At 53.7% G+C, this 20,983-nt stretch overlaps 1 protein-coding gene across 1 annotated transcript in view; it reads right to left on the reverse strand.

Annotated features, from left to right (window-relative positions):
- coq9 (coenzyme Q9 homolog (S. cerevisiae)) overlaps positions 1-19,843 on the reverse strand; it is a gene marked incomplete at its 5' end in the record, with an annotated part of 30,726 nt that extends 10,883 nt beyond the window's left edge. The window contains 3 exons of the mRNA XM_078207626.1: positions 12,639-12,723; positions 14,677-14,819; positions 19,664-19,843. Coding sequence (XP_078063752.1) covers positions 12,639-12,723; positions 14,677-14,819; positions 19,664-19,843 — 408 coding nt within the window. The remainder of the gene's footprint in view (positions 1-12,638; positions 12,724-14,676; positions 14,820-19,663) is intronic.
- Positions 19,844-20,983: the final 1,140 nt, after the last annotated feature.

The raw sequence follows: 20,983 nt of genomic DNA on the forward strand, positions 1-20,983 counted from the left end.
AGTACTGTAGAGGATCAGAAGGACCTTGGGGTCCGGTTCCATAGGACTCTAAAATTGGCCCCGCAGGCGGAGGAGGTGGTTAAGAAGGCGTATGGTGTGCTGGCCTTTATCAATCGAGGGATTGAGTTTAGGAGTCCGGGGATAATGATGCAGCTATATAAGACCCTCGTCAGACCCCACTTGGAGTACTGTGCTCAGTTCTGGTCGCCTCATTACAGGAAGGATGTGGAAATTATTGAAAGGATGCAGAGGAGATTTACAAGGATGTTGCCTGGATTGAGAGGCACGCCTTATGAGGATAGGCTGAGGGAGCTCGGTCTTTTCTCCTTGGAGAGACGTAGGATGAGAGGAGACCTAATAGAGGTATATAAGATGTTGAGAGGCATAGATCGGGTGAACTCTCAGAGGCTTTTTCCCAGGGTGGAAATGGCTGCTACGAGAGGACACAGGTTTAAGGTGCTGTGGGGTAGGTACAGGGGAAATGTTCGGGGGAAGTTTTTCACACAGAGGGTGGTGGGCGAGTGGAATCGGCTGCCGTCAGTGGTGGTGGAGGCAAACTCAATCGGGACTTTTAAGAGACTCCTGGATGAGTACATGGGACTTAATAGGATGGAGGGTAATAGGTAGGCCTAGAAGGTAGGGATATGTTCGGCACAACTTGTGGGGCCGAAGGGCCTGTTTGTGCTGTAGTTTTTCTATGTTTCTAAACGTACCCTAATTGTCGGATTACCATGTTGCAAAACAATTGTTTTGCCATCTGTGCCTACATCCTTCCCTGGGGCTTTCCATTTATTAAAATTGTCTCTCTTTTAGCATACTTTGTCTCCTTGCTGAAAAACAGTGTTTGATAGCCGTACATTGTGCCTTAAAGCTCTGTGAATTCTTTCAGAGACTCCTGCTTCTAAAAATGCTCTTCTACTTATATGCAATGCATTTAAATGTTCAGCAAAGGCAGAGCTAATTGTAGCCCCTTCCCAAGCTGGAGGCTGGTCATTCAAAATGGAAGGAATTCTAGGATTCCTACCAAATACTAATTGATCGGGATTATAGCCCCCAACCATCTGCAACGAATTATTTGCATGTACCGCCCATACTAAGGCTGAATTTAACTTGCAATTTGGTCAATCTGCTAAAATTTTCCAGAGCATCTCGTCTATTACCGCATGGTTTCTCTCACACATCATATTACTAAATGGGCTTTCTGCAGCCGTATTCATGACTATGATATTCATGTTTTCACACATATCCCTAAACTCACCATTATCAAATCCCCCCTCATTGTCCGTAAGGAACTTTGCCGGCGGCCCCATTCCTGTCCCTATCCATTTTTCCATGATGTGATCCAGGATTACTCTTTTCTTTACTACATACAATGGTTGATTGACTAAACCTGGTCGCTAAATCTACAAAGTGCAAAATAAATATATTGTTTGCTTCAGATCTGTTCTATCAGCTTAGTATCATCTTCATCTCTTACCCCTGCATTCTTTAATAAATGTTTCAGCCTCCGAGGAGATGGATGCGCAAATTGCCTATGCAGTTTCAATACAATGAGCTTTTTAATCAGCTGAAGTCCCATTTCTGGATGTTAATAACACTTCCTTAACCTATTCCCCCCCAAAAAGTTATTTTTCATTAACGGAATACAATAGTGTCCCGACTGTGTAAATTGTAAGTCCACTGTTTTTCCAAAAACTGTTGCCGTATCATTTTCCATACCCAGTTTTATGTGTGCTTTCTTCATCGACAGTCTACTTAGAAGCAAAGGTATCTCACTTGACACAACATCTGTGTTGATGAAATGATTCACTCCAGCAATATTGCAAGGGGTCACCACTTTTTTCAGTGACTTCAGGGTATTATGATCCCCAAACCTGAAACTTGTGGAACTTTCAAGTTCTTTAACCTTGTTCCGATTTTCAACATTTAAAGAGTCCAGGTAACATTTTAACCAGTCAATTCCATACACAGTAGATGTGCAGCTACTGTCTTATATGGCACAAATAAAGGACTCTGCAACCAAAACTCTCATTATAGGAGTAGAGCTTCTTGTTAATAGGACAAAGCCTTCTTTCTGGTCACTATCGTTTCCCACTTCCGATTCTTGCATGTCATATGTAGCTCAAACACTATTAAATCGTTTCGAAAAGTTGAAAACATAATGAAATTCAGAGTCACACCAAAAACACCGACTTATCATACCCTGGGCATTTCTGGGTTCATTTTCTTGTTACCATTCTCCATATCCTTCCTCCTGCTACAGGTATTAAAGGGCGTTCCGTCCTCATAATTTCTGGGTCCCAATCTTTTGTCATACTCTCGTAGCCTGTTTGTGCCTGTACGATCTTGCCATCCTGTTAATAGTGTATCTTCCATATTCTGCTTTATCACTGACTGACCCATTTGTGTCATAAGAGCCGTAGGGATAGAATGTTTCCCTAGAAATTTTTTTAAGGCCTCTGTCATTTGATCGAATAAAGTATTATCTGCAAACTTAACTCCTGTCAAACCAGGAGCCTATCCATTTTGGTCACTTTAGCACTGTCCAGTAACTTCAACGCCAACACGGACTGCGAAAATTCCAGGTGGTGTTTTTGCAGCCTTTTATATAGTCTACTAAATTCCATCACATACTCTTCCTCTGATCACTGAAATCTATCAAATTCTGACCAGGGTTCATACGCACTTAATAAGTCATCCTTTTGATAAATCTTACCCATGAAGTTTAAGAAATTATCCAGATCTTCTTCTGAGTTCAAATGTTCCAACTCCAATTCAGAAAACACACTGCGTCTGATTTTACTTCTATAAGGTAAAGAAAGAGCCAATGCCATACCTTGCTTCCTTTTTCCCAAAGCAGTTACCAATAGTCCACATGATGACTTCACTTCTCCAGTGGTCATAAGGTTAAGTTTCTGAAAATAATGGTGGATAGTCATATCTTGACGTTTTTATTCTTAGTTCAGCCATTTTGATGTCTCCTACTCACTCCTTTGCTGATTTAGAATTTGAGTGCAGTCTTCATTTTTTTTCCAAAAAAGTTGTAACTGGTAGCCCTTTACTTGGAACCAACAACCATTCTCTGCAACCACTGTTTGAGCCTCTCAGTTGCTATAAAGGAGACACGAATCCTGCTTCTTCATAAAATACCTTTATTTCTTTGATCCAATTTCACACACAATTCTCCACCAACAAAATAGTGCTACCTCTGACCCCTTTATATATCAGTGACTTCTAATGAATAATTGACATCAAATTAGGGCTTAATTGGAAGAACAAAGAACAGTACAGCACTGGAAACAGGCCCTTCGGCCCTCCAAGCCTGTGCCGCTCCTTGGTCCAACTAGACCAATCGTTTGTATCCCTCCATTCCCAGGCTGCTCATGTGACTATCCAGGTAAGTCTTAAACGATGTCAGCGTGCCTGCCTCCACCACCCTACTTGGCAGCGCATTCCAGGCCCCCACCACCCTCTGTGTAAAAAACGTCCCTCTGATATCTGAGTTATACTTCGCCCCTCTCACCTTGAGCCCATGACCCCTCGTGATCGTCACCTCCGACCTGGGAAAAAGCTTCCCACTGTTCACCCTATCTATACCCTTCATAATCTTCTCCACCTCTATTAGATCTCCCCTCATTCTCCGTCTTTCCAGGGAGAACAACCCCAGTCTACCCAATCTCTCCTCATAGCTAAGACCCCCCATACCAGGCAACATCCTGGTAAACCTTCTCTGCACTCTCTCCAATGCCTCCACGTCCTTCTGGTAGTGCGGCGACCAGAACTGGACGCAGTACTCCAAATGTGGCCTAACCAGCGTTCTATACAGCTGCATCATCAGACTCCAGCTTTTATACTCTATACCCCGTCCTATAAAGGCAAGCATACCATATGCCTTCTTCACCACCTTCTCCACCTGTGTTGCCACCTTCAAGGATTTGTGGACTTGCACACCTAGGTCCCTCTGTGTTTCTATACTCCTGATGACTCTGCCATTTATTGTATAACTCCTCCCTACATTATTTCTTCCAAATGCATCACTTCGCATTTATCCGGATTAAACTCCATCTGCCACCTCTCCGCCCAATTTTCCAGCCTATCTATATCCTGCTGTATTGCCCGACAATGCTCTTCGCTATCCGCAAGTCCAGCCATCTTCGTGTCATCCGCAAACTTGCTGATTACACCAGTTACACCTTCTTCCAAATCATTTATATATATCACAAATAGCAGAGGTCCCAGTACAGAGCCCTGCGGAACACCACTGGTCACAGACCTCCAGCCGGAAAAAAAGACCCTTCGACCACTACCCTCTGTCTCCTATGGCCAAGCCAGTTCTCCACCCATCTAGCCACTTCTCCTTGTATCCCATGAGCCTTAACCTTCTTAACCAACCTGCCATGTGGGACTTTGTCAAATGCCTTACTGAAATCCATATAGACGACATCCACGGCCCTTCCTTCACCAACTGTTTTTGTCACTTCCTCAAAAAACTCCACCAAATTTGTAAGGCACGACCTCCCTCTTACAAAACCATGCTGTCTGTCACTAATGAGATTGTTCCGTTCTAAATGCACATACATCCTGTCTCTAAGAATCCTCTCCAACAACTTCCCTACCACGGACGTCAAGCTCACCGGCCTATAATTTCCAGGGTTATCCCTGCTACCCTTCTTAAACAACGGGACCACATTCGCTATCCTCCAATCCTCAGGGACCTCACCCGTGTCCAAAGAAGCGACAAAGATTTCCGTCAGAGGCCCAGCAATTTCATCTCTCGTCTCCCTGAGCAGTCGAGGATAGATGCCATCAGGCCCTGGGGTTTTGTCAGTTTTAATGTTCCCTAAAAAACCTAACACTTCCTCTCTTGTAATGGAGATTTTCTCTAACGGGTCAACACCTCCCTCCGAGACACTCCCGGTTAACACGCCCCTCTCCTTCGTGAATACCGATGCAAAGTATTCATTTAGGATCTCCCATATTCCCTTGGGTTCTAAGCATAATTCCCCTCCTTTGTCCCTGAGAGGTCCGATTTTCTCCCTGACAACTCTTTTGTTCCTAAGGTCTGTTAACCCATTCCTAACGGATACGCCGGTGCCCCGCCGCCGGGGCCGGAGCACCGGTCGCCAACGCGCTGAATATCTGGGTTGATATTCCAGCACTAGACTGATACAGCATAATCTAGCCTCTACTCCAGCATGATATAATCCTGACTGATACTCCAGCACAATATAATCCTAAACGAATATTTCTCATCAGTATTTATTTTGAAAAAGGCATGGATATTAGGCAACTTGGAGAAATATAGTTGTAACCCCCTGATGACCACTATATGGGGCTACTATTTAAATATTCAATCAACAGGATCCCGAATTCCTAGCGGTTGATGTTGATTTGGCTAATTCCCTGTTTACCCATAAATGTCAGTACTGTAAGTCGGAATATCAAAAATAAATTTAATAACACATATCATTAACAGACATAAAACAGTGAGCTCTGATCTATAACCATTGGTGCACATATGGGGAAACTCATCCTCCGTAACACATTCGTAGATACTGATCCAGTTGGACTGTATAGTCCCCACCAGTTACTCACGACACCCACACACAGTCCAGGAGAGACACACGTGTGGAAGATGATGCCGCAGGAGGCAGAGGTGCTGCGAGCTATCCGTGCAGCAACGTAGGTCGAGTGCGCTGAATGCTGTCCTCCTCGGCAGTAATGAAAAGAACAGGCAGGGGAATGCCTGGCTGCCTCTCACTCCAAACCGAATTCTCCCTGCCTGGAAAAAGCTCTCTCTCTCCAGCTCTCTGCCTCTCCAGCTCTGCCTCTCTCTCTCTGCACTCCTCACTTCCTGGCGCCCTTTTTTTTCCCTCCCGCCCCCAGAGCAATCCCATTGGCCCAGCCCACATCACTCAACCAACAGCATCCTGTTCACAGCACCCACCTGGCAAACAGGACACTGAAGCCCACCAGGGACAAAGAACCCTGGTAACTGTCTTCCCCACAAATTTTCCTTAGTCCCTTACATAGTGATGTCTTGAGGAGTGTACATTTTACAGAGGAGGTGGTGTTGGAAATCTTAAAGTGCATCAAGGTAGATAAACCCCAGGACCCAATGAAATATATCCCAGGACGTTGTGGGAGGCTAGGGAGGAAATTGTGGGTCCCCTACCAGAGATATCTGAATCACCGACAGCCACAGATGAGTTGCCTGAAGATTAGAGGGTAGTAAATGTTCTGCCTTTGTTTAAGAACGGCTGCAGTGAAAAGCCTGGGAATTACAGACTGTTGAGCCTAACGTCTGTAGTGGATACGTTGTTTGAAGGTATTTTGAGAGACAGGATCGACAGGCATTTAGAGAAGGAAGGACTGATTAAGGACAGTCAGCATGGCTTTGTGAGTGGAAAATCATGTCTCACAAATTTGATTGAGTTTTTTGAAGGGGTAACCAAGAAAGTAGATGAGGGCAGTGCAGTCAACGTTGTCTACATGGACTTTAGCAAGGCCTTTGACAAGGTACCGCATGGTAGATTGTTGCATGAGGTTAAATCTCACGGTATCGAGGGTGAGGTAGCCAATTGGATACAAAATTGGCTTGACGACAGAAGACAGAGGTGGTTGTAGAGGCTTGTTTTTCAAACTGGAGGCCTGTGACCAGCGGTGTGCCTCAGGGGTCGGTGCTGGATCCACTGTTATTTGTTATTTACATTCATGATTTGGATGAGAATTTAGGAGGCATGGTTAGTAAGTTTGCGGATGATACCAACATTGATGGCATACTGGACAGTGAAGGAGGTCATCTAGGATTGAAATGGGATCTTGATCAATTGGGCCAGTGGGCCGATGAATGGCAGATGGAGCTCACAGAATCATCATAGAATCATAGAAACCCTACGGTACAGAAAGAGGCCATTCGGCCCATCGAGTCTGCACCGACCACAATCCCACCCAGGCCCTACCCCCATATCCCTACATTTAGTTGAAATTAGATAAATATGAGGTGATGCATTTTGGTAGATCGAATCGGGGCAGGACATACTCTGGTAATAGAAAGAAACCATAGAAACCCTACAGTACAGAAAGAGGCCATTCGGCCCATTGAGTCTGCACCGACCACAATCCCACCCAGGCCCTACCCCCATATCCCTACATATTTTTACCCGCTAATCCCTCTAATCTACGCATCCCAGGACACTAAGGGGCAATTTTAGCATGGCTAATCAACCTAACCCGCACATCTTTGGACTGTGGGAGGAAACCGGAGCACCCGGAGGAAACCCACGCAGACACGAGAAGGTGCAAACTCCACACAGACAGTGACCCAAGCCGGGAATCGAACCCAGGTCCCTGGAGCTGTGAAGCAGCAGTGTTAACCACTGTGCTACCGTGCCGCCCCGGTAGAGTGTTGGGGAAAGTTATAGAACAAAGAGATCTAGGAGTACAGTTTCATAGCTCCTTGAAAGTGGAGTCACAGGTGGAAGAGGGGTGAAGAAGGCATTCGGCATGCTTGGTTTCATTGGTCAGAACATTGAATACAGGAGTTGGGACATCTTGTTGAAGTTGTAAAAGACATTAGTAAGGCCACAATTGAAGTTCTATGTCCAGTTCTGGTCACCCTATTATAGAAAGGATATGATTAAACTGGAAAGAGGGCAGAAAAGATTTACTAGGATGCTACCGGGACTTGTTGTTTTGAGTTATAAGGAGAGGCTGGATAGACTGAGACTTTTTTCAGTAGGGGGGTATAAAACTCGAGGAAATAGGTTTAAGGTGAGAGGGGAGAGCTACAAAAGGGTCCAGAGGGGCGATTCTTTCACACAGAGGGTGGTGATGTCTGGAACAGGCTGCCAGAGGTAGTAGTAGAGGTGGGTACAATTTTATCTTAAACAGCGTTTAGACAGTTACATGGGTAAGATGGGTATAGAGGGATATGGGCCAAACACAGACAACTGGGATTAGCTTAGGGGTTAAAAAAAGGGGCGACATGGACAAGTTGGGCCAAAGGGCCTGTTTCCATGCTGTAAACCTATATGACTCTATGATTCCTGCACAGATGTCATGGAGTTGAGATGATTGGCCTCCAACCATCACAGCAGTACTGTACTAGCTTCATTCCACAGATGTTCTGGAACTCAAGTCTTCAGTCTTGGACCCTTGTATTCAGGCCTGATGATGTGTCAAGTGTGCTCTGCCATTTCCTAATATGATGTGAATCAAATTGGCTGAAGACTGTCATCTGTGATACTGGAGATCTCTGGAGGAAGCCGAGATGGATCATCCAATCAACATTTCTGGCTGAAGATGGTTTCAAATGCCTCAGCAATTATCTGCCACCATCACGACTGGATGTGGCTGGACTACAAGAGCTTTGATCTGATCTGTTCATTTGGAATCATTTAGCTTTGCCTGTGACACATTGTTTCCACATTTCATCATGTATTTACTCCTGTATTGGAGCTTCACCAGGTTGGCACTTCATTTTTAGGTATATCTGGTTCTGCTCCTAGCATGCTCTCCTTTACTCCTCATTATTAGAACATAGAACATAGAAAAGCTACAGCACAAACAGGCCCTTCGGCCCACAAGTTGTGCCGAACATGTCCCTACCTACTAGGCTTACCTATAACCCTCTATCTTACTAACTTCCATGAACTTATCCAAAAGTCTCTTAAAAGACCCTATCGAATCCGCCTCCACCACCACTACTGGCAGCCGATTCCACGCACCCACCACCCTCTGAGTGAAAAACTTACCCCTAACATCTCCTCTGTACCTTCTCCCCAGCACCCTAAACCTGTGACCTCTTGTGGCAACCATTTCAGCCCTGGGTAAAAGCCTCTGAGAATCCACTCTATCAATACCCCTCAACATCTTATACACCTCTATCAGGTCACCTCTCATCCTTCGCTTCTCCAAGGAGAAAAGACCTAGCTCTCTCAACCTAAGCTCATAAGGCATGCCACCTAATCCAGGCAACATCCTTGTAAATCTCCTCTGCACCCTTCCTATGGCTTCCACATCCTTTCTGTAATGAGGCGACCAGAACTGGGCACAGTACTCCAGGTGGGGTCTGACCAGGGTCCTATACAGCTGCAGCATTATCTCCCGGTTTCTAAACTCAATTCCTCTATTGATGAAGGCCAGTATTCCATACGCCTTCTTAACCACAGCCTCTACCTGCGACACTGCTTTGAGCGTCCTATGAACCCGGACCCCAAGATCCTTCTGATCTTCCACACTGCCAAGCGTCTTACCCTTAATATTATATTCTTTCATCCTATTCGACCTGCCAAAATGAACCACCACACACTTATCTGGGTTGAAGTCCATCTGCCACTTCTCCGCCCAGTCTTGCATCTTATCTATGTCTCGTTGCAACTGCTGACATCCCTCTACACTATCCACAACACCTCCAACCTTTGTGTCATCAGCAAACTTGTCAACCCATCCTTCCACTTCCTCATCCAGGTCATTTATAAAAATCACAAAGAGCAAGGGTCCCAGAACAGATCCCTGGGGCACTCCACTGGTGACCGACCTCCATGCTACAACCACTCTTTGCCTTCTGTGGGCAAGCCAGTTCTGAATCCACAAGGCAATCATCACTTGTATCCCATGCCCCTTCACTTTCTCAATAAGCCTTGCATGGGGCATCTAATCAAACGCCTTGCTGAAATCCATATAAACTACAGTCCAAAGATGTGTGGGTTAGGTTGATTGGCCAGGTTAAAAAAATTGCCCCTTAGAGTCCTGGAGCTTTTGAAAAGCATCAAGTTAGATAAATTGCCAGGACCGGATGGGATGTACCCCAGGTTACTGTGGGAGGCGAGGGAAGAGAAATTAAATTAAGAGAAACCGGTTTAATTTCCCAAATATCGATTGGAATATCCCTAGGGTAAGGGGTTTAGATGGGGAGGAGTTTGTTAGATGTGTTCAGGAGGGCTTCCTGACACAGTATGTGGATAAGCCTACAAGAGGAGAGGCTGTACTTGATTTGGTATTAGGGAATGAACCTGGGCAGGTGTCAGATCTCTCAGTGGGAGAGCATTTTGGGAAGAAATTAAACCGGTTTCTACCGGTTCTATACAGACTTTCCCACCGTCACATTTGATAGGTCCTACTCCTTCACATCTTATCTTCTTGCTCTTAACATACTTGTAGAATGTCTTGGGGTTTTCCTTTATCCTGTCTGCCAAGGCCTTCTCATGACCCCTTCTTGCTCTTCTAAATTGAAAATTTGCCACATTTCTTCTGTACATTTCCCTGAGAAAACCTCCTTCCAATTTATGCCTCTCTCCATTGCTTATGTAAAGGAGATAGAGTTATGATCACTATCCCCAAAATGCTCTCCCACTGAGAGATCTGACACCTGCCCAGGTTCATTCCCTAATACCAAATCAAGTACAGCCTCTCCTCTTGTAGGCTTATCCACATACTGTGTCAGGAAGCCCTCCTGAACACATCTAACAAACTCCTCCCCATCTAAACCCCTTACCCTAGGGATATTCCAATCGATATTTGGGAAATTAAAATCTCTCATCACGACCACTCTGTTATTATCACATCTCTCCAGGATCTGCTTCCCTATCTGCTCCTCCACATCCGTGCTACTATTGGGCGGCCTATAGAAAACACCCAGTAAAGTTATTGACCCCTTCCTGTTGCGAACCTCCACCCACAGAGATTCCGTAGACAATCCCTCTGTGGCATCCATCTTTTCTACAGCCGTGACACTATCCCTGATCAACAGTGCCACTCCCCCACCTCTTTTGCCTCCTTCCCTGCCCCTCCTGAAACATCTGAAACCCGGCACTTGAAGTAAAGAATCCTGTCCCTGAGATAACCCCAAGTCTCTGTAATGGCCACCACATCACACTTCCAAGTAGTGATCCACGCTCTAAGCTCATCCATTTTGTTCACTACACTCCTTGCGATAAAATAAACACATCTCAACCCTTCGGTCTGAGCGCTCCCCTTCTCCGTCACCTGCCTATCCTCCCTCTGACACTGTCTACAAGCCCCTTTTATGTTTAAGCTAACCTTCCCTCTCCCAGTCACCTCATTTTGATTCCCACCCCCCAACCATTCTAGTTTAAACACTCCCCTGTAGCCTTAGCAAACCTTCCCGCCAGGATATTGGTCCTCCTGGGATTTAAGTGAAACCCGTCCTTTTTGTACAGGTCGCACCTGCCCCTAAAGAGGTCCCAATGATCCAGGAACCTGAATCCCTGACCCCTGCTCCAATCCCTCAGCCACGCATTTATCCTCCACCTTATTCCGTTCCTTCCCTCACTGTCTCGTGGCACAGGCAGCAATCCCGAGATTGCTACCTTTGCGTTCCTTCTTAACTCCCTATCTAACTTCCTATATTCTCTTTTCATAACCCCTTCCCCTTTCCTGCCTATGTCAGTGGTACCAGTATGCACCACGACCTCTGATTCCTCTCCCTCCCACTTCAGGATTTCTTGGATGTGGTCAGAAACACCCCTGAGCCCGGCACCAGGGAGGCAAACCACCATCCGCATTTCTCGACTTCCTCCACAGAAACGCCTGTCTGACCCCCTCACTGTAGAGTCCCCGATCACCACTGCCTTCCTCCTCCTTTCCTTACCCTTCTGTGCTACAAGTCTGGGCTCCGCGCCGAAGGCACGACCACTGCTGCTTCCACCAGGTGGGCTGTCCACCCCAACAGTACTCAAACAAGACTACTTATTTTTAAGGGGCACAACCACTGCGGTACTCTCTACCACCTGACTTTTCCCTTTCCTGACTGTGACCCACTTGCCTGCTTCTTGTGGCCCCGGTGTGACCACCTGCCTATAACTCCTATCTATCACCTCCTCGCTTTCCCTGACCAGACGAGTGTCCTCGAGCTGCAGCTCCAGTTCGCTAACTCGGTCCCTTAGGAGCCACAGCTCAACACACCCAGCGCAGATATGCACTTCTAGGAGACTCCACAACCTCCCACATCCGGCACTGAGAACAGCAAACTGGCTTCACATTCATAATGCCCCTTTTCCTCAGATTCCACAGGGAAAGAACTTAAGATTTAAAAGTTGAAAAACAAAAAATAATTTTATTTTTTCTTTAAACCTACCCTCCCTCGCCCGTTTCCTCCGAAGCCCGTTGAGCCAAAGCCCTTCAGCTCTCACTCTGCTACCCACTGAATAGTGCGGCCTGCCTTTTAAAACCTCGCGCGCTAAATGACCCCTTCCCAGGTCACCCTGCGGCCTACTTCCGCATTTACCGTTAAAAATAATAAACTTTTAAAAACAAAAACCCCGCTAAAAATCAGATACAGCAAGTAAAACTCTTACCAGTAAAAAGCTCCCTCCACAAGTCGCTCCTCTCAGCTTGCTCCGCTTGAAACTCTGGTACTCTGTACTCTGGTGAAGACCAGCAGAGCATCCCTAACCCATGTTGGGCACAGAGGCTCACAATAATTAAATTGAACCTTTTCCCAGGCAATCTATTGGAGTTGAATCCCATCAGTGGGTTACGATGGTGAATTCAATCCACTTCATTATCCATACACTGTTCCCCAGCGTGTGTGATTATAAATGTACCGGGCCTGAGCCAGTTCATCCCTGGGTTTACAGGAATATGCAGGTGAAGTCTGCCTGCTGTGCCTTTACCTTTGGCCAGGTGTCTATATAAGGGATCACCATCCGTAGCCTCGCTTCCACTGCATCCTTGACAAGTCTATCAGTCTTCTTGGCTCTGTGTACAGATAGGACAAACTTCAGAGCACAGCAATAAAGAGTTGGGTCAGAGATATGGTGAAGGAGGAAAAATATACAGATGGACACACATAAGACAGTGGCCTGGCACACAAACAGTCACCTGGGAAAGAGACATTAAACGGATACTGACTCTTAGCCCAGACAATTACTTAGAATTAAAGACACTCAGACAACTACTTGTAAATTAAAATATGCAGGAATTAGATACTGCAGGAAGCCAGTGGAAATAGGGACAAAAGGGTCTGGTAAAGAGATTAGCTACAGGTGGGATCGGGAATACAAAATGCAGGAAAACCAAATACTGTAAACTACTGTATGAATAGACCGAAACTAAAGTCATTGATAGTCACTGACGTAGGAAATGTATCCATTCATAGAACAATGCGATGTTAACATGCTTATGTCTGTATCTGTCTGTATTTGTCTATAACGATGTGTTAACAATCGATCACCTACTTGATTACAACGATGTGATAATGGCTAGATGTCCGATCCATCTATTGTGTAAAGGGTATAAAGATGGACTGCTCCTATTGTCTCATTGAGAGAAGGTTTGCTGCTTGTTAGTGCCTTTCCTCCACGAAGCTTCGTTTAATAAAACTGTATTGTTGAAACCTTCAAGTCTGACTCACAAAGTGGCATTTTTCCCACAACATACGGTTTCCTGATTCTCCCATCATTTCCTGAAAGTAGAGGGCGGGGGGGGGGAGGGGGCCGGGGGGACGGGAGGGGCCGGGAGGGGACGGGGGCGGGGGAAGGGGGGGCGGGGAAGGGGGGGTGGGCGGGGACGGGACGGGAGGGGACAGGAGGGGAGGGGACAGGAGGGAGGGGAGGGGACAGGAGGGGAGGGGACGGGAGGGGACGGGACGGGAGGGGACGGGACGGGACGGGAGGGGACGGGGACGGGACGGGAGGGGACGGGACGGGACGGGAGGGGAGGGGACGGGACGGGACGGGAGGGAGGGGAGGGGAGGGGAGGGGAGGGGAGGGGAGGGGAGGGGACGGGACGGGACGGGACGGGACGGGAGGGGAGGGGACGGGAGGGGAGGGACGGGAGGGGACGGGAGGGGAGGGGACGGGAGGGGAGGGGACGGGACGGGAGGGGAGGGGAGGGGACGGGACGGGAGGGGACGGGGAGGGGACGGGAGGGGACGGGACGGGAGGGGAGGGGACGGGAGGGGAGGGGAGGGGACGGGAGGGGAGGGGACGGGAGGGAGGGGACGGGAGGGGAGGGGACGGGAGGGGAGGGGACGGGAGGGGAGGGGACGGGAGGGGAGGGGACGGGAGGGAGGGGACGGACGGGGATGGGGAGACGGGAGGGGACAGGGATGGGGAGACGGGAGGGGACAGGGATGGGGAGACGGGAGGGGACGGGGATGGGGAGACGTGAGGGGACGGGGATGGGGAGACGTGAGGGGGACGGGAGGGGACGGGTGCGGTGGGGGGGGGGGACCGGGGGGGGGGGGGGGCGAGGGGGACGGGGCGAGGGGGACGGGGCGAGGGGGACGGGGCGAGGGGGACGGGGCGAGGGGGACGGGGCGAGGGGGACGGGGCGAGGGGGACGGGGCGAGGGGGACGGGGCGAGGGGGACGGGGCGAGGGGGACGGGGCGAGGGGGACGGGGGGGCGAGGGGGAGATGTTGGGGAATGTTCAAAATGCTGTCAGTTTGAAGGGCCAGTATTCGTAACTATTCAATCTTGGGCGATGCGAATTGCTGCAGGCTGGACATTTGTCCATTCTTCTTACCCTCAGATGTTGCTGGTGATGAGCGTTCTCCTCAAACCATTCATCAGTGGGGCTCTTGTACAGAAAGCAGACTCTGTGGGTCTGCACTGCCAAAATGGGTCTGAACTCTCTGGATTATTATCTATCGGTTTAAATGAGAAAAGCACGGTGTGTGAGGACATTGCCTCTCCAATGTAATACTTACTGCTGCTGGCCCGTCTGGACCTTTTGATGTTGCTCAGCAAGTTGCTCAGAGAGCTGCTTGTTGCACTGATGCACAAAGTAAAGAACTAAATCTCCCGGGCCATGGCTGAACATTCCAGTAACTGCTGGTGACAGATTCAGTACCTGATAACAAACAAAGGCCACACCGACGATTAGAGTTCGTCGCAGCACAATTCCTGTTCCCATCATCCTGCCAAAAAAAATCAATCACTGAGACCACACAGGTCTCGGCAGGGGGCGAGGGGAGGGGAATGAGGGCGGCCGAGGTTGGGGGGGGGGGGGGGCGAGGCGTGGCCGAGGTTGGGGGGGGGGGCGAGGGGCGGCGGCAGTCGGGGGAGCGGGTGGGGAGGGGAATGAGGGGCGGCCGAGGTTGGGGGGGGGGGGGGGGCGACGGGGGCCGAGGTTGGGGGGGGGGGGCGAGGGGCGGCCGAGGTTGGGGGGGGGCGAGGGGCGGCCGAGGTTGGGGGGGGGCGAAGGGCGGCCGAGGTTGGGGGGGGGTGGGCGAAGGGAGGCCGAGGTTGGGGGGGGGGCGAAGGGCGGCCGAGGTTGGGGGGGGGGAGGGGCGGCCGAGGTTGGGGGGGGGGAGGGGCGGCCGATGTTGGGGGGGCGAGGAGCGGCCGAGGAGCGGCCGAGGTTGGGGGGGGCGAGGGGCGGCCGAGGTTGGGGGGGGCGAGGGGCGGCCGAGGTTGTGGGGGGCGAGGGGCGGCCGAGGTTGGGGGGGGGGGGCGAATGGGCGGCCGAGGTTGGGGGGGGCGAGGGGCGGCCGGGGTCGGGGGGGGGGCAAGGGGCGGCCGAGGTCAGGGGGGGGCCAGGGGTGGCCGGGGTTGGGGGGTGCGAGGTGCGGCCGGGGTCGGGGGGGGGCGAGGGGCGGCTGGGGGGGGCGAGGGGCGGCCGAGGTCGGGGAGGGCGCGGGGAGGGGCCAGAGAGGGCGCGGCGGCGGGGCCGGGGTCGGTGAGGGCGGGGTCGGGGAGGGCGGTGAGGGCGGGGTCGGGGAGGGCGCCGCGGCGGGGGCGGGGAGGGCGCCGCGGCGGGGTCGGGGAGGGCGGTGAGGGCGGGGTCGGGGAGGGCGCCGCGGCGGGGGCGGGGAGGGTGCCGCGGCGGGGGCGGGGAGGGCGCCGCGGCGGGGGAGGGGAGGGCGCCGCGGCGGGGGCGGGGAGGGCGCCGCGGCGGGGGCGGGGAGGGTGCCGCGGCGGGGTCGGGGAGGGCGGGGTCGGGGAGGGCGGGGTCGGGGAGGCGGGGTCGGCGGGGTCGGGGAGGGCGGGGTCGGGGAGGGCGGGGTCGGGGAGGGCGGGGTCGGGGAGGGCGGGGTCGGCGGGGGCGGGGTCGGGGTCGGGGAGGGCGGGGTCGGGGAGGGCGGGGTCGGGGAGGGCGGTGAGGGCGGGGTCGGGGAGGGCGGTGAGGGCGGGGTCGGGGAGGGCGGTGAGGGCGGGGTCGGGGAGGGCGGTGAGGGCGGGGTCGGGGAGGGCGGTGAGGGCGGGGTCGGGGAGGGGGGTGAGGGCGGGGGTCGGGGAGGGCGGTGAGGGCGGGGTCGGGGAGGGCGGTGAGGGCGGGGTCGGGGAGGGCGGTGAGGGCGGGGTCGGGGAGGGCGGTGAGGGCGGGGTCGGGGAGGGCGGTGAGGGCGGGGTCGGGAGGGCGGTGAGGGCGGGAGGGCGGGGTCGGGGAGGGCGGTGAGGGCGGGGGTCGGGGAGGGCGGTGAGGGCGGGGTCGGGGAGGGCGGTGAGGGCGGGGTCGGGGAGGGCGGTGAGGGCGGGGTCGGGGAGGGCGGTGAGGGCGGGGGCGGGGAGGGCGCCGCGGCGGGGGCGGGGAGGGCGCCGCGGCGGGGTCGGGGAGGGCGGGCGGGGTCGGGGAGGGCGGGGTCGGCGGGGGCGGGGTCGGGGTCGGGGAGGGCGGGGTCGGGGAGGGCGGTGAGGGCGGGGTCGGGGAGGGCGGTGAGGGCGGGGTCGGGGAGGTCGGTGAGGGCGGGGTCGGGGAGGGCGGTGAGGGCGGGGTCGGGGAGGGCGGTGAGGGCGGGGTCGGGGAGGGCGGCGAGGGCGGGGTCGGGGAGGGCGGTGAGGGCGGGGTCGGGGAGGGCGGGAGGGCGGGGTCGGGGAGGGCGGGGTCGGGGAGGGCGGTGAGGGCGGGGTCGGGGAGGGCGGTGAGGGCGGGGTCGGGAGGGCGGTGAGGGCGGGGTCGGGGAGGGCGGTGAGGGCGGGGTCGGGAGGGCGGGGTCGGGGAGGGCGGGGTCGGGGAGGGCGGTGAGGGCGGGGTCGGGGAGGGCGGTGAGGGCGGGGTCGGGGAGGGCGGTGAGGGCGGGGTCGGGGAGGGCGGTGAGGGCGGGGTCGGGGAGGGCGCCGCGGCGGGGTCGGGGAGGGCGCAGCGGCGGGGTCGGGGAGGGCGCCGCGGCGGGGTCGGGGAGGGCGCCGCGGCGGGGTCGGGGAGGGCGCCGCGGCGGGGTCGGGGAGGGCGCCGCGGCGGGGTCGGGGAGGGCGCCGCGGCGGGGTCGGGGAGGGCGCCGCGGCGGGGTCGGGGAGGGCGGCGAGGGCGGGGTCGGGGAGGGCGGCGAGGGCGGGGTCGGGGAGGGCGGCGACGGGCGGGGGCGGGGGCGGGGTCGGGCGGCGAGGGCGGGGTCGGGGAGGGCGGCGAGGGCGGGGTCGGGGAGGGCGGCGAGGGCGGGGTCGGGGAGGGCGGTGAGGGCGGGGTCGGGGAGGGCGGTGAGGGCGGGGTCGGGGAGGGCGGTGAGGGCGGGGTCGGGGAGGGCGCCGCGGCGGGGTCGGGGAGGGCGCAGCGGCGGGGTCGGGGAGGGCGCCGCGGCGGGGTCGGGGAGGGCGCCGCGGCGGGGTCGGGGAGGGCGCCGCGGCGGGGTCGGGAGGGCGCCGCGGCGGGGTCGGGGAGGGCGCCGCGGCGGGGTCGGGGAGGGCGCCGCGGCGGGGTCGGGGAGGGCGCCGCGGCGGGGTCGGGGAGGGCGCCGCGGCGGGGTCGGGGAGGGCGGCGAGGGCGGGGTCGGGGAGGGCGGCGAGGGCGGGGTCGGGGAGGGCGGCGAGGGCGGGGTCGGGGAGGGCGGCGAGGGCGGCGAGGGCGGGGTCGGGGAGGGCGGCGAGGGCGGGGTCGGGGAGGGCGGCGAGGGCGGGGTCGGGGAGGGCGGCGAGGGCGGGGTCGGGGAGGGCGGCGAGGGCGGGGTCGGGGAGGGCGGCGAGGGCGGGGTCGGGGAGGGCGGCGAGGGCGGGGTCGGGGAGGGCGGCGAGGGCGGGGTCGGGGAGGGCGGCGAGGGCAGGGTCGGGGAGGGCGGCGAGGGCGGGGTCGGGGAGGGCGGCGAGGGCGGGGTCGGGGAGGGCGGCGAGGGCGGGGTCGGGGAGGGCGGCGAGGGCGGGGTCGGGGAGTGCGCCGCAGCGGGGTCGGGGAGGGCGCCGCGGCGGGGTCGGGGAGGGCGCCGCGGCGGGGTCGGGGAGGGCGCCGCGGCGGCCAGTATTTGATGGAGACAGTGTACAGGGAGCTTGAATCTGTATCTAACCCCATACTGTATTTACTATTTGTGATATATATAAATGATTTGGAAGGTGTAACTGGTGTAATCAGCAAGTTTGCGGATGACACGAAGATGGCTGGAATTGCGGATAGCGAAGAGCATTGTCGAGCAATACAGCAGGATATCGATAGTCTGGAAAATTGGGCGGAGAGGTGGGAGATGGAGTTTAATCCGGATAAATGCGAAGTGATGCATTTTGGAAGAAATAATGTAGGGAGGAGTTATACAATAAATGGCAGAGTCATCAGGAGTATAGAAACACAGAGGGACCTAGGTGTGCAAGTCCACAAATCCTTGAAGGTGGCAACACAGGTGGAGAAGGTGGTGAAGAAGGCATATGTTATGCTTGCCTTTATAGGACGGGGTATAGAGTATAAAAGCTGGAGTCTGATGATGCAGCTGTATAGAACGCTGGTTAGGCCACATTTGGAGTACTGCGTCCAGTTCTGGTCGCCGCACTACCAGAAGGACGTGGAGGCATTGGAGAGAGTGCAGAGAAGGTTTACCAGGATGTTGCCTGGTATGGAGGGTCTTAGCTATGAGGAGAGATTGGGTAGACTGGGGTTGTTCTCCTTGGAAAGACGGAGAATGAGGGGAGATCTAATAGAGGTGTACAAGATTATGAAGGGTATAGATAGGGTGAACAGTGGGAAGCTTTTTCCCAGGTCGGAGGTGACGATCACGAGGGGTCACGGGCTCAAGCTGAGAGGGGCGAAGTATAACTCAGACATCAGAGGGACGTTTTTTACACAGAGGGTGGTGGGGGCCTGGAATGCGCTGCCAAGTAGGGTGGTGGAGGCAGGCACGCTGACATCGTTTAAGACTTACCTGGATAGTCACATGAGCAGCCTGGGAATGGAGGGATACAAACGATTGGTCTAGTTGGACCAAGGAGTGGCACAGGCTTGGAGGGCCGAAGGGCCTGTTTCCTGTGCTGTACTGTTCTTTGTATCTGAACTGGGAATGGTTGATGGTGACACAGTCGATAATCATTGAATCCCTGCAGTGCAGAAGGTGGCCATTTGGCCCATCAACCAGAATCCCACCTAGGCCCTATTATCGTAAGCCCACTGCTAATCCCCTGACACTGGGGTCAATTTAGCATGGCCAATCAACCTAACTTGCACATCTTTGGAGGTGGCTTTCCTCCGTACCTAACCCCATGCTGTACCTGTCCTGGGTTTGTTTCATGGGGACAGTGTAGCTTAACTCTGTATCTAACCCCATGCTGTAGTTGCCCTGGGAGTGTTTGCTGAGAACAGTGTAGAGGGTAACGAAAAACATGACGTGATTGGGTGTCACCCTTGGTAAGATTATAATTACAGAGTGACTCCTTTATGTAGGTTGTTTTCACTGCAAAAGTGAATTTGAAATGGAAGAAATATGCAACAACAGGAATTTGAGTGAGGCAGATCAGTGGTTTCAACAGTTTGCAATAACTTGCAACAAGAGCAGATTCCTCTACCTTGGCTCCTTCTGCGATGGCTTCCAATGACCAGCCAAAGCTGGGAACAAATTCCAAGGCTACGGACAGGAGCTGCTGTCTGAGCTCTTCCTCAGATTCGAATCCCTCTGCTTTCTGCCCATTCTGATCAGAATGACTGCTGGAAAAAGGGAAATGCAAGAGTGACAAATGCACCTCGTTCTTTCGTTACATCTGATTAACCCAACAAAGAGGAGTCACTCCAATGCCAGCTGAAAACTAGCGAGTAGTGGTGTGCTTCATTGATTCAGTGCAGCAATGTGATGCAGGACGGTGGGAAAGACAGTCAGGGTCATATTGAGATCAAAAAGGAGGAGGTATTGGGGGTTTTGAAAAACAGTAAGGTAGACAAGTCCCCAGGACCACATGGGATATACTCCAGAATACTAAGAGAGGTAAGGGAGGAAATTGCTGGGGCCTTGAGAGAAATAGCTCAGTAAACATATTTATTGGCGGGAAGGTGTGCAACGTTGCACGTTGTATCCTTTCTGGCTGCAGGGAGGTCCCAGAGACTGGAAAATAGCCAATGTTAGCCAATGTTGCCTTTGTCTAAGAAGAGTAGCAAGGATCATCCAGGTAATTATAAGACAGTGAACCTTATGTCAGTGGTAGGGAAATTATTGGAGAGGATTCTTCGAGACAGGATTACTCCCACTTGGAAATAAGTGGATGTATTAGCGAGAGGCAACATGGTTTTGTGAAGGGGAAGTCCTGTCTCACTAACTTGATCGAGTTTTTAGAGGATGTGACAAAGATGATTGGTGAGGGTAGGGCAGTTGATGTTGTCTACATGGACTTCAGTATGGCCTTTGACAAGGTCCCTCATGGCAGACTGGTACAGAAGGCGTATGGTGTGCTGGCCTTTATCAATCAAGGGATTGAGTTTAGGACTCCGGGGATAATGATGCAGCTATATAAGACCCTCGTCAGACCCCACTTGGAGTACTGTGCTCAGTTCTGGTCACCTCATTACAGGAAGGATGTGGAAAAGATTGAAAGGGTGCAGAGGAGATTTACAAGGATGTTGCCTGGATTGAGTGGCATGCCTTATGAGGATAGGCTGAGGGAGCTCGGTCTTTTCTCCTTGGAGAGACGTAGGATGAGAGGAGACCTAATAGAGGTATATAAGGCGTTGAGAGGCATAGATCGGGTGGACTCTCAGAGGCTTTTTCCCAGGGTGGAAATGGCTGCTACGAGAGGACACAGGTTTAAGGTGCTGGAGGGGTAGGTACAGGGGAAATGTTAGGGGGAAGTTTTTCACACAGAGGGTGGGTGGATCGGCTGCCGTCAGTGGTGGTGGAG

The sequence above is a fragment of the Mustelus asterias genome, unplaced genomic scaffold, assembly GCF_964213995.1.
Source record: "Mustelus asterias unplaced genomic scaffold, sMusAst1.hap1.1 HAP1_SCAFFOLD_2525, whole genome shotgun sequence".
Classification (NCBI taxonomy): Eukaryota; Metazoa; Chordata; class Chondrichthyes; order Carcharhiniformes; family Triakidae; genus Mustelus; species Mustelus asterias.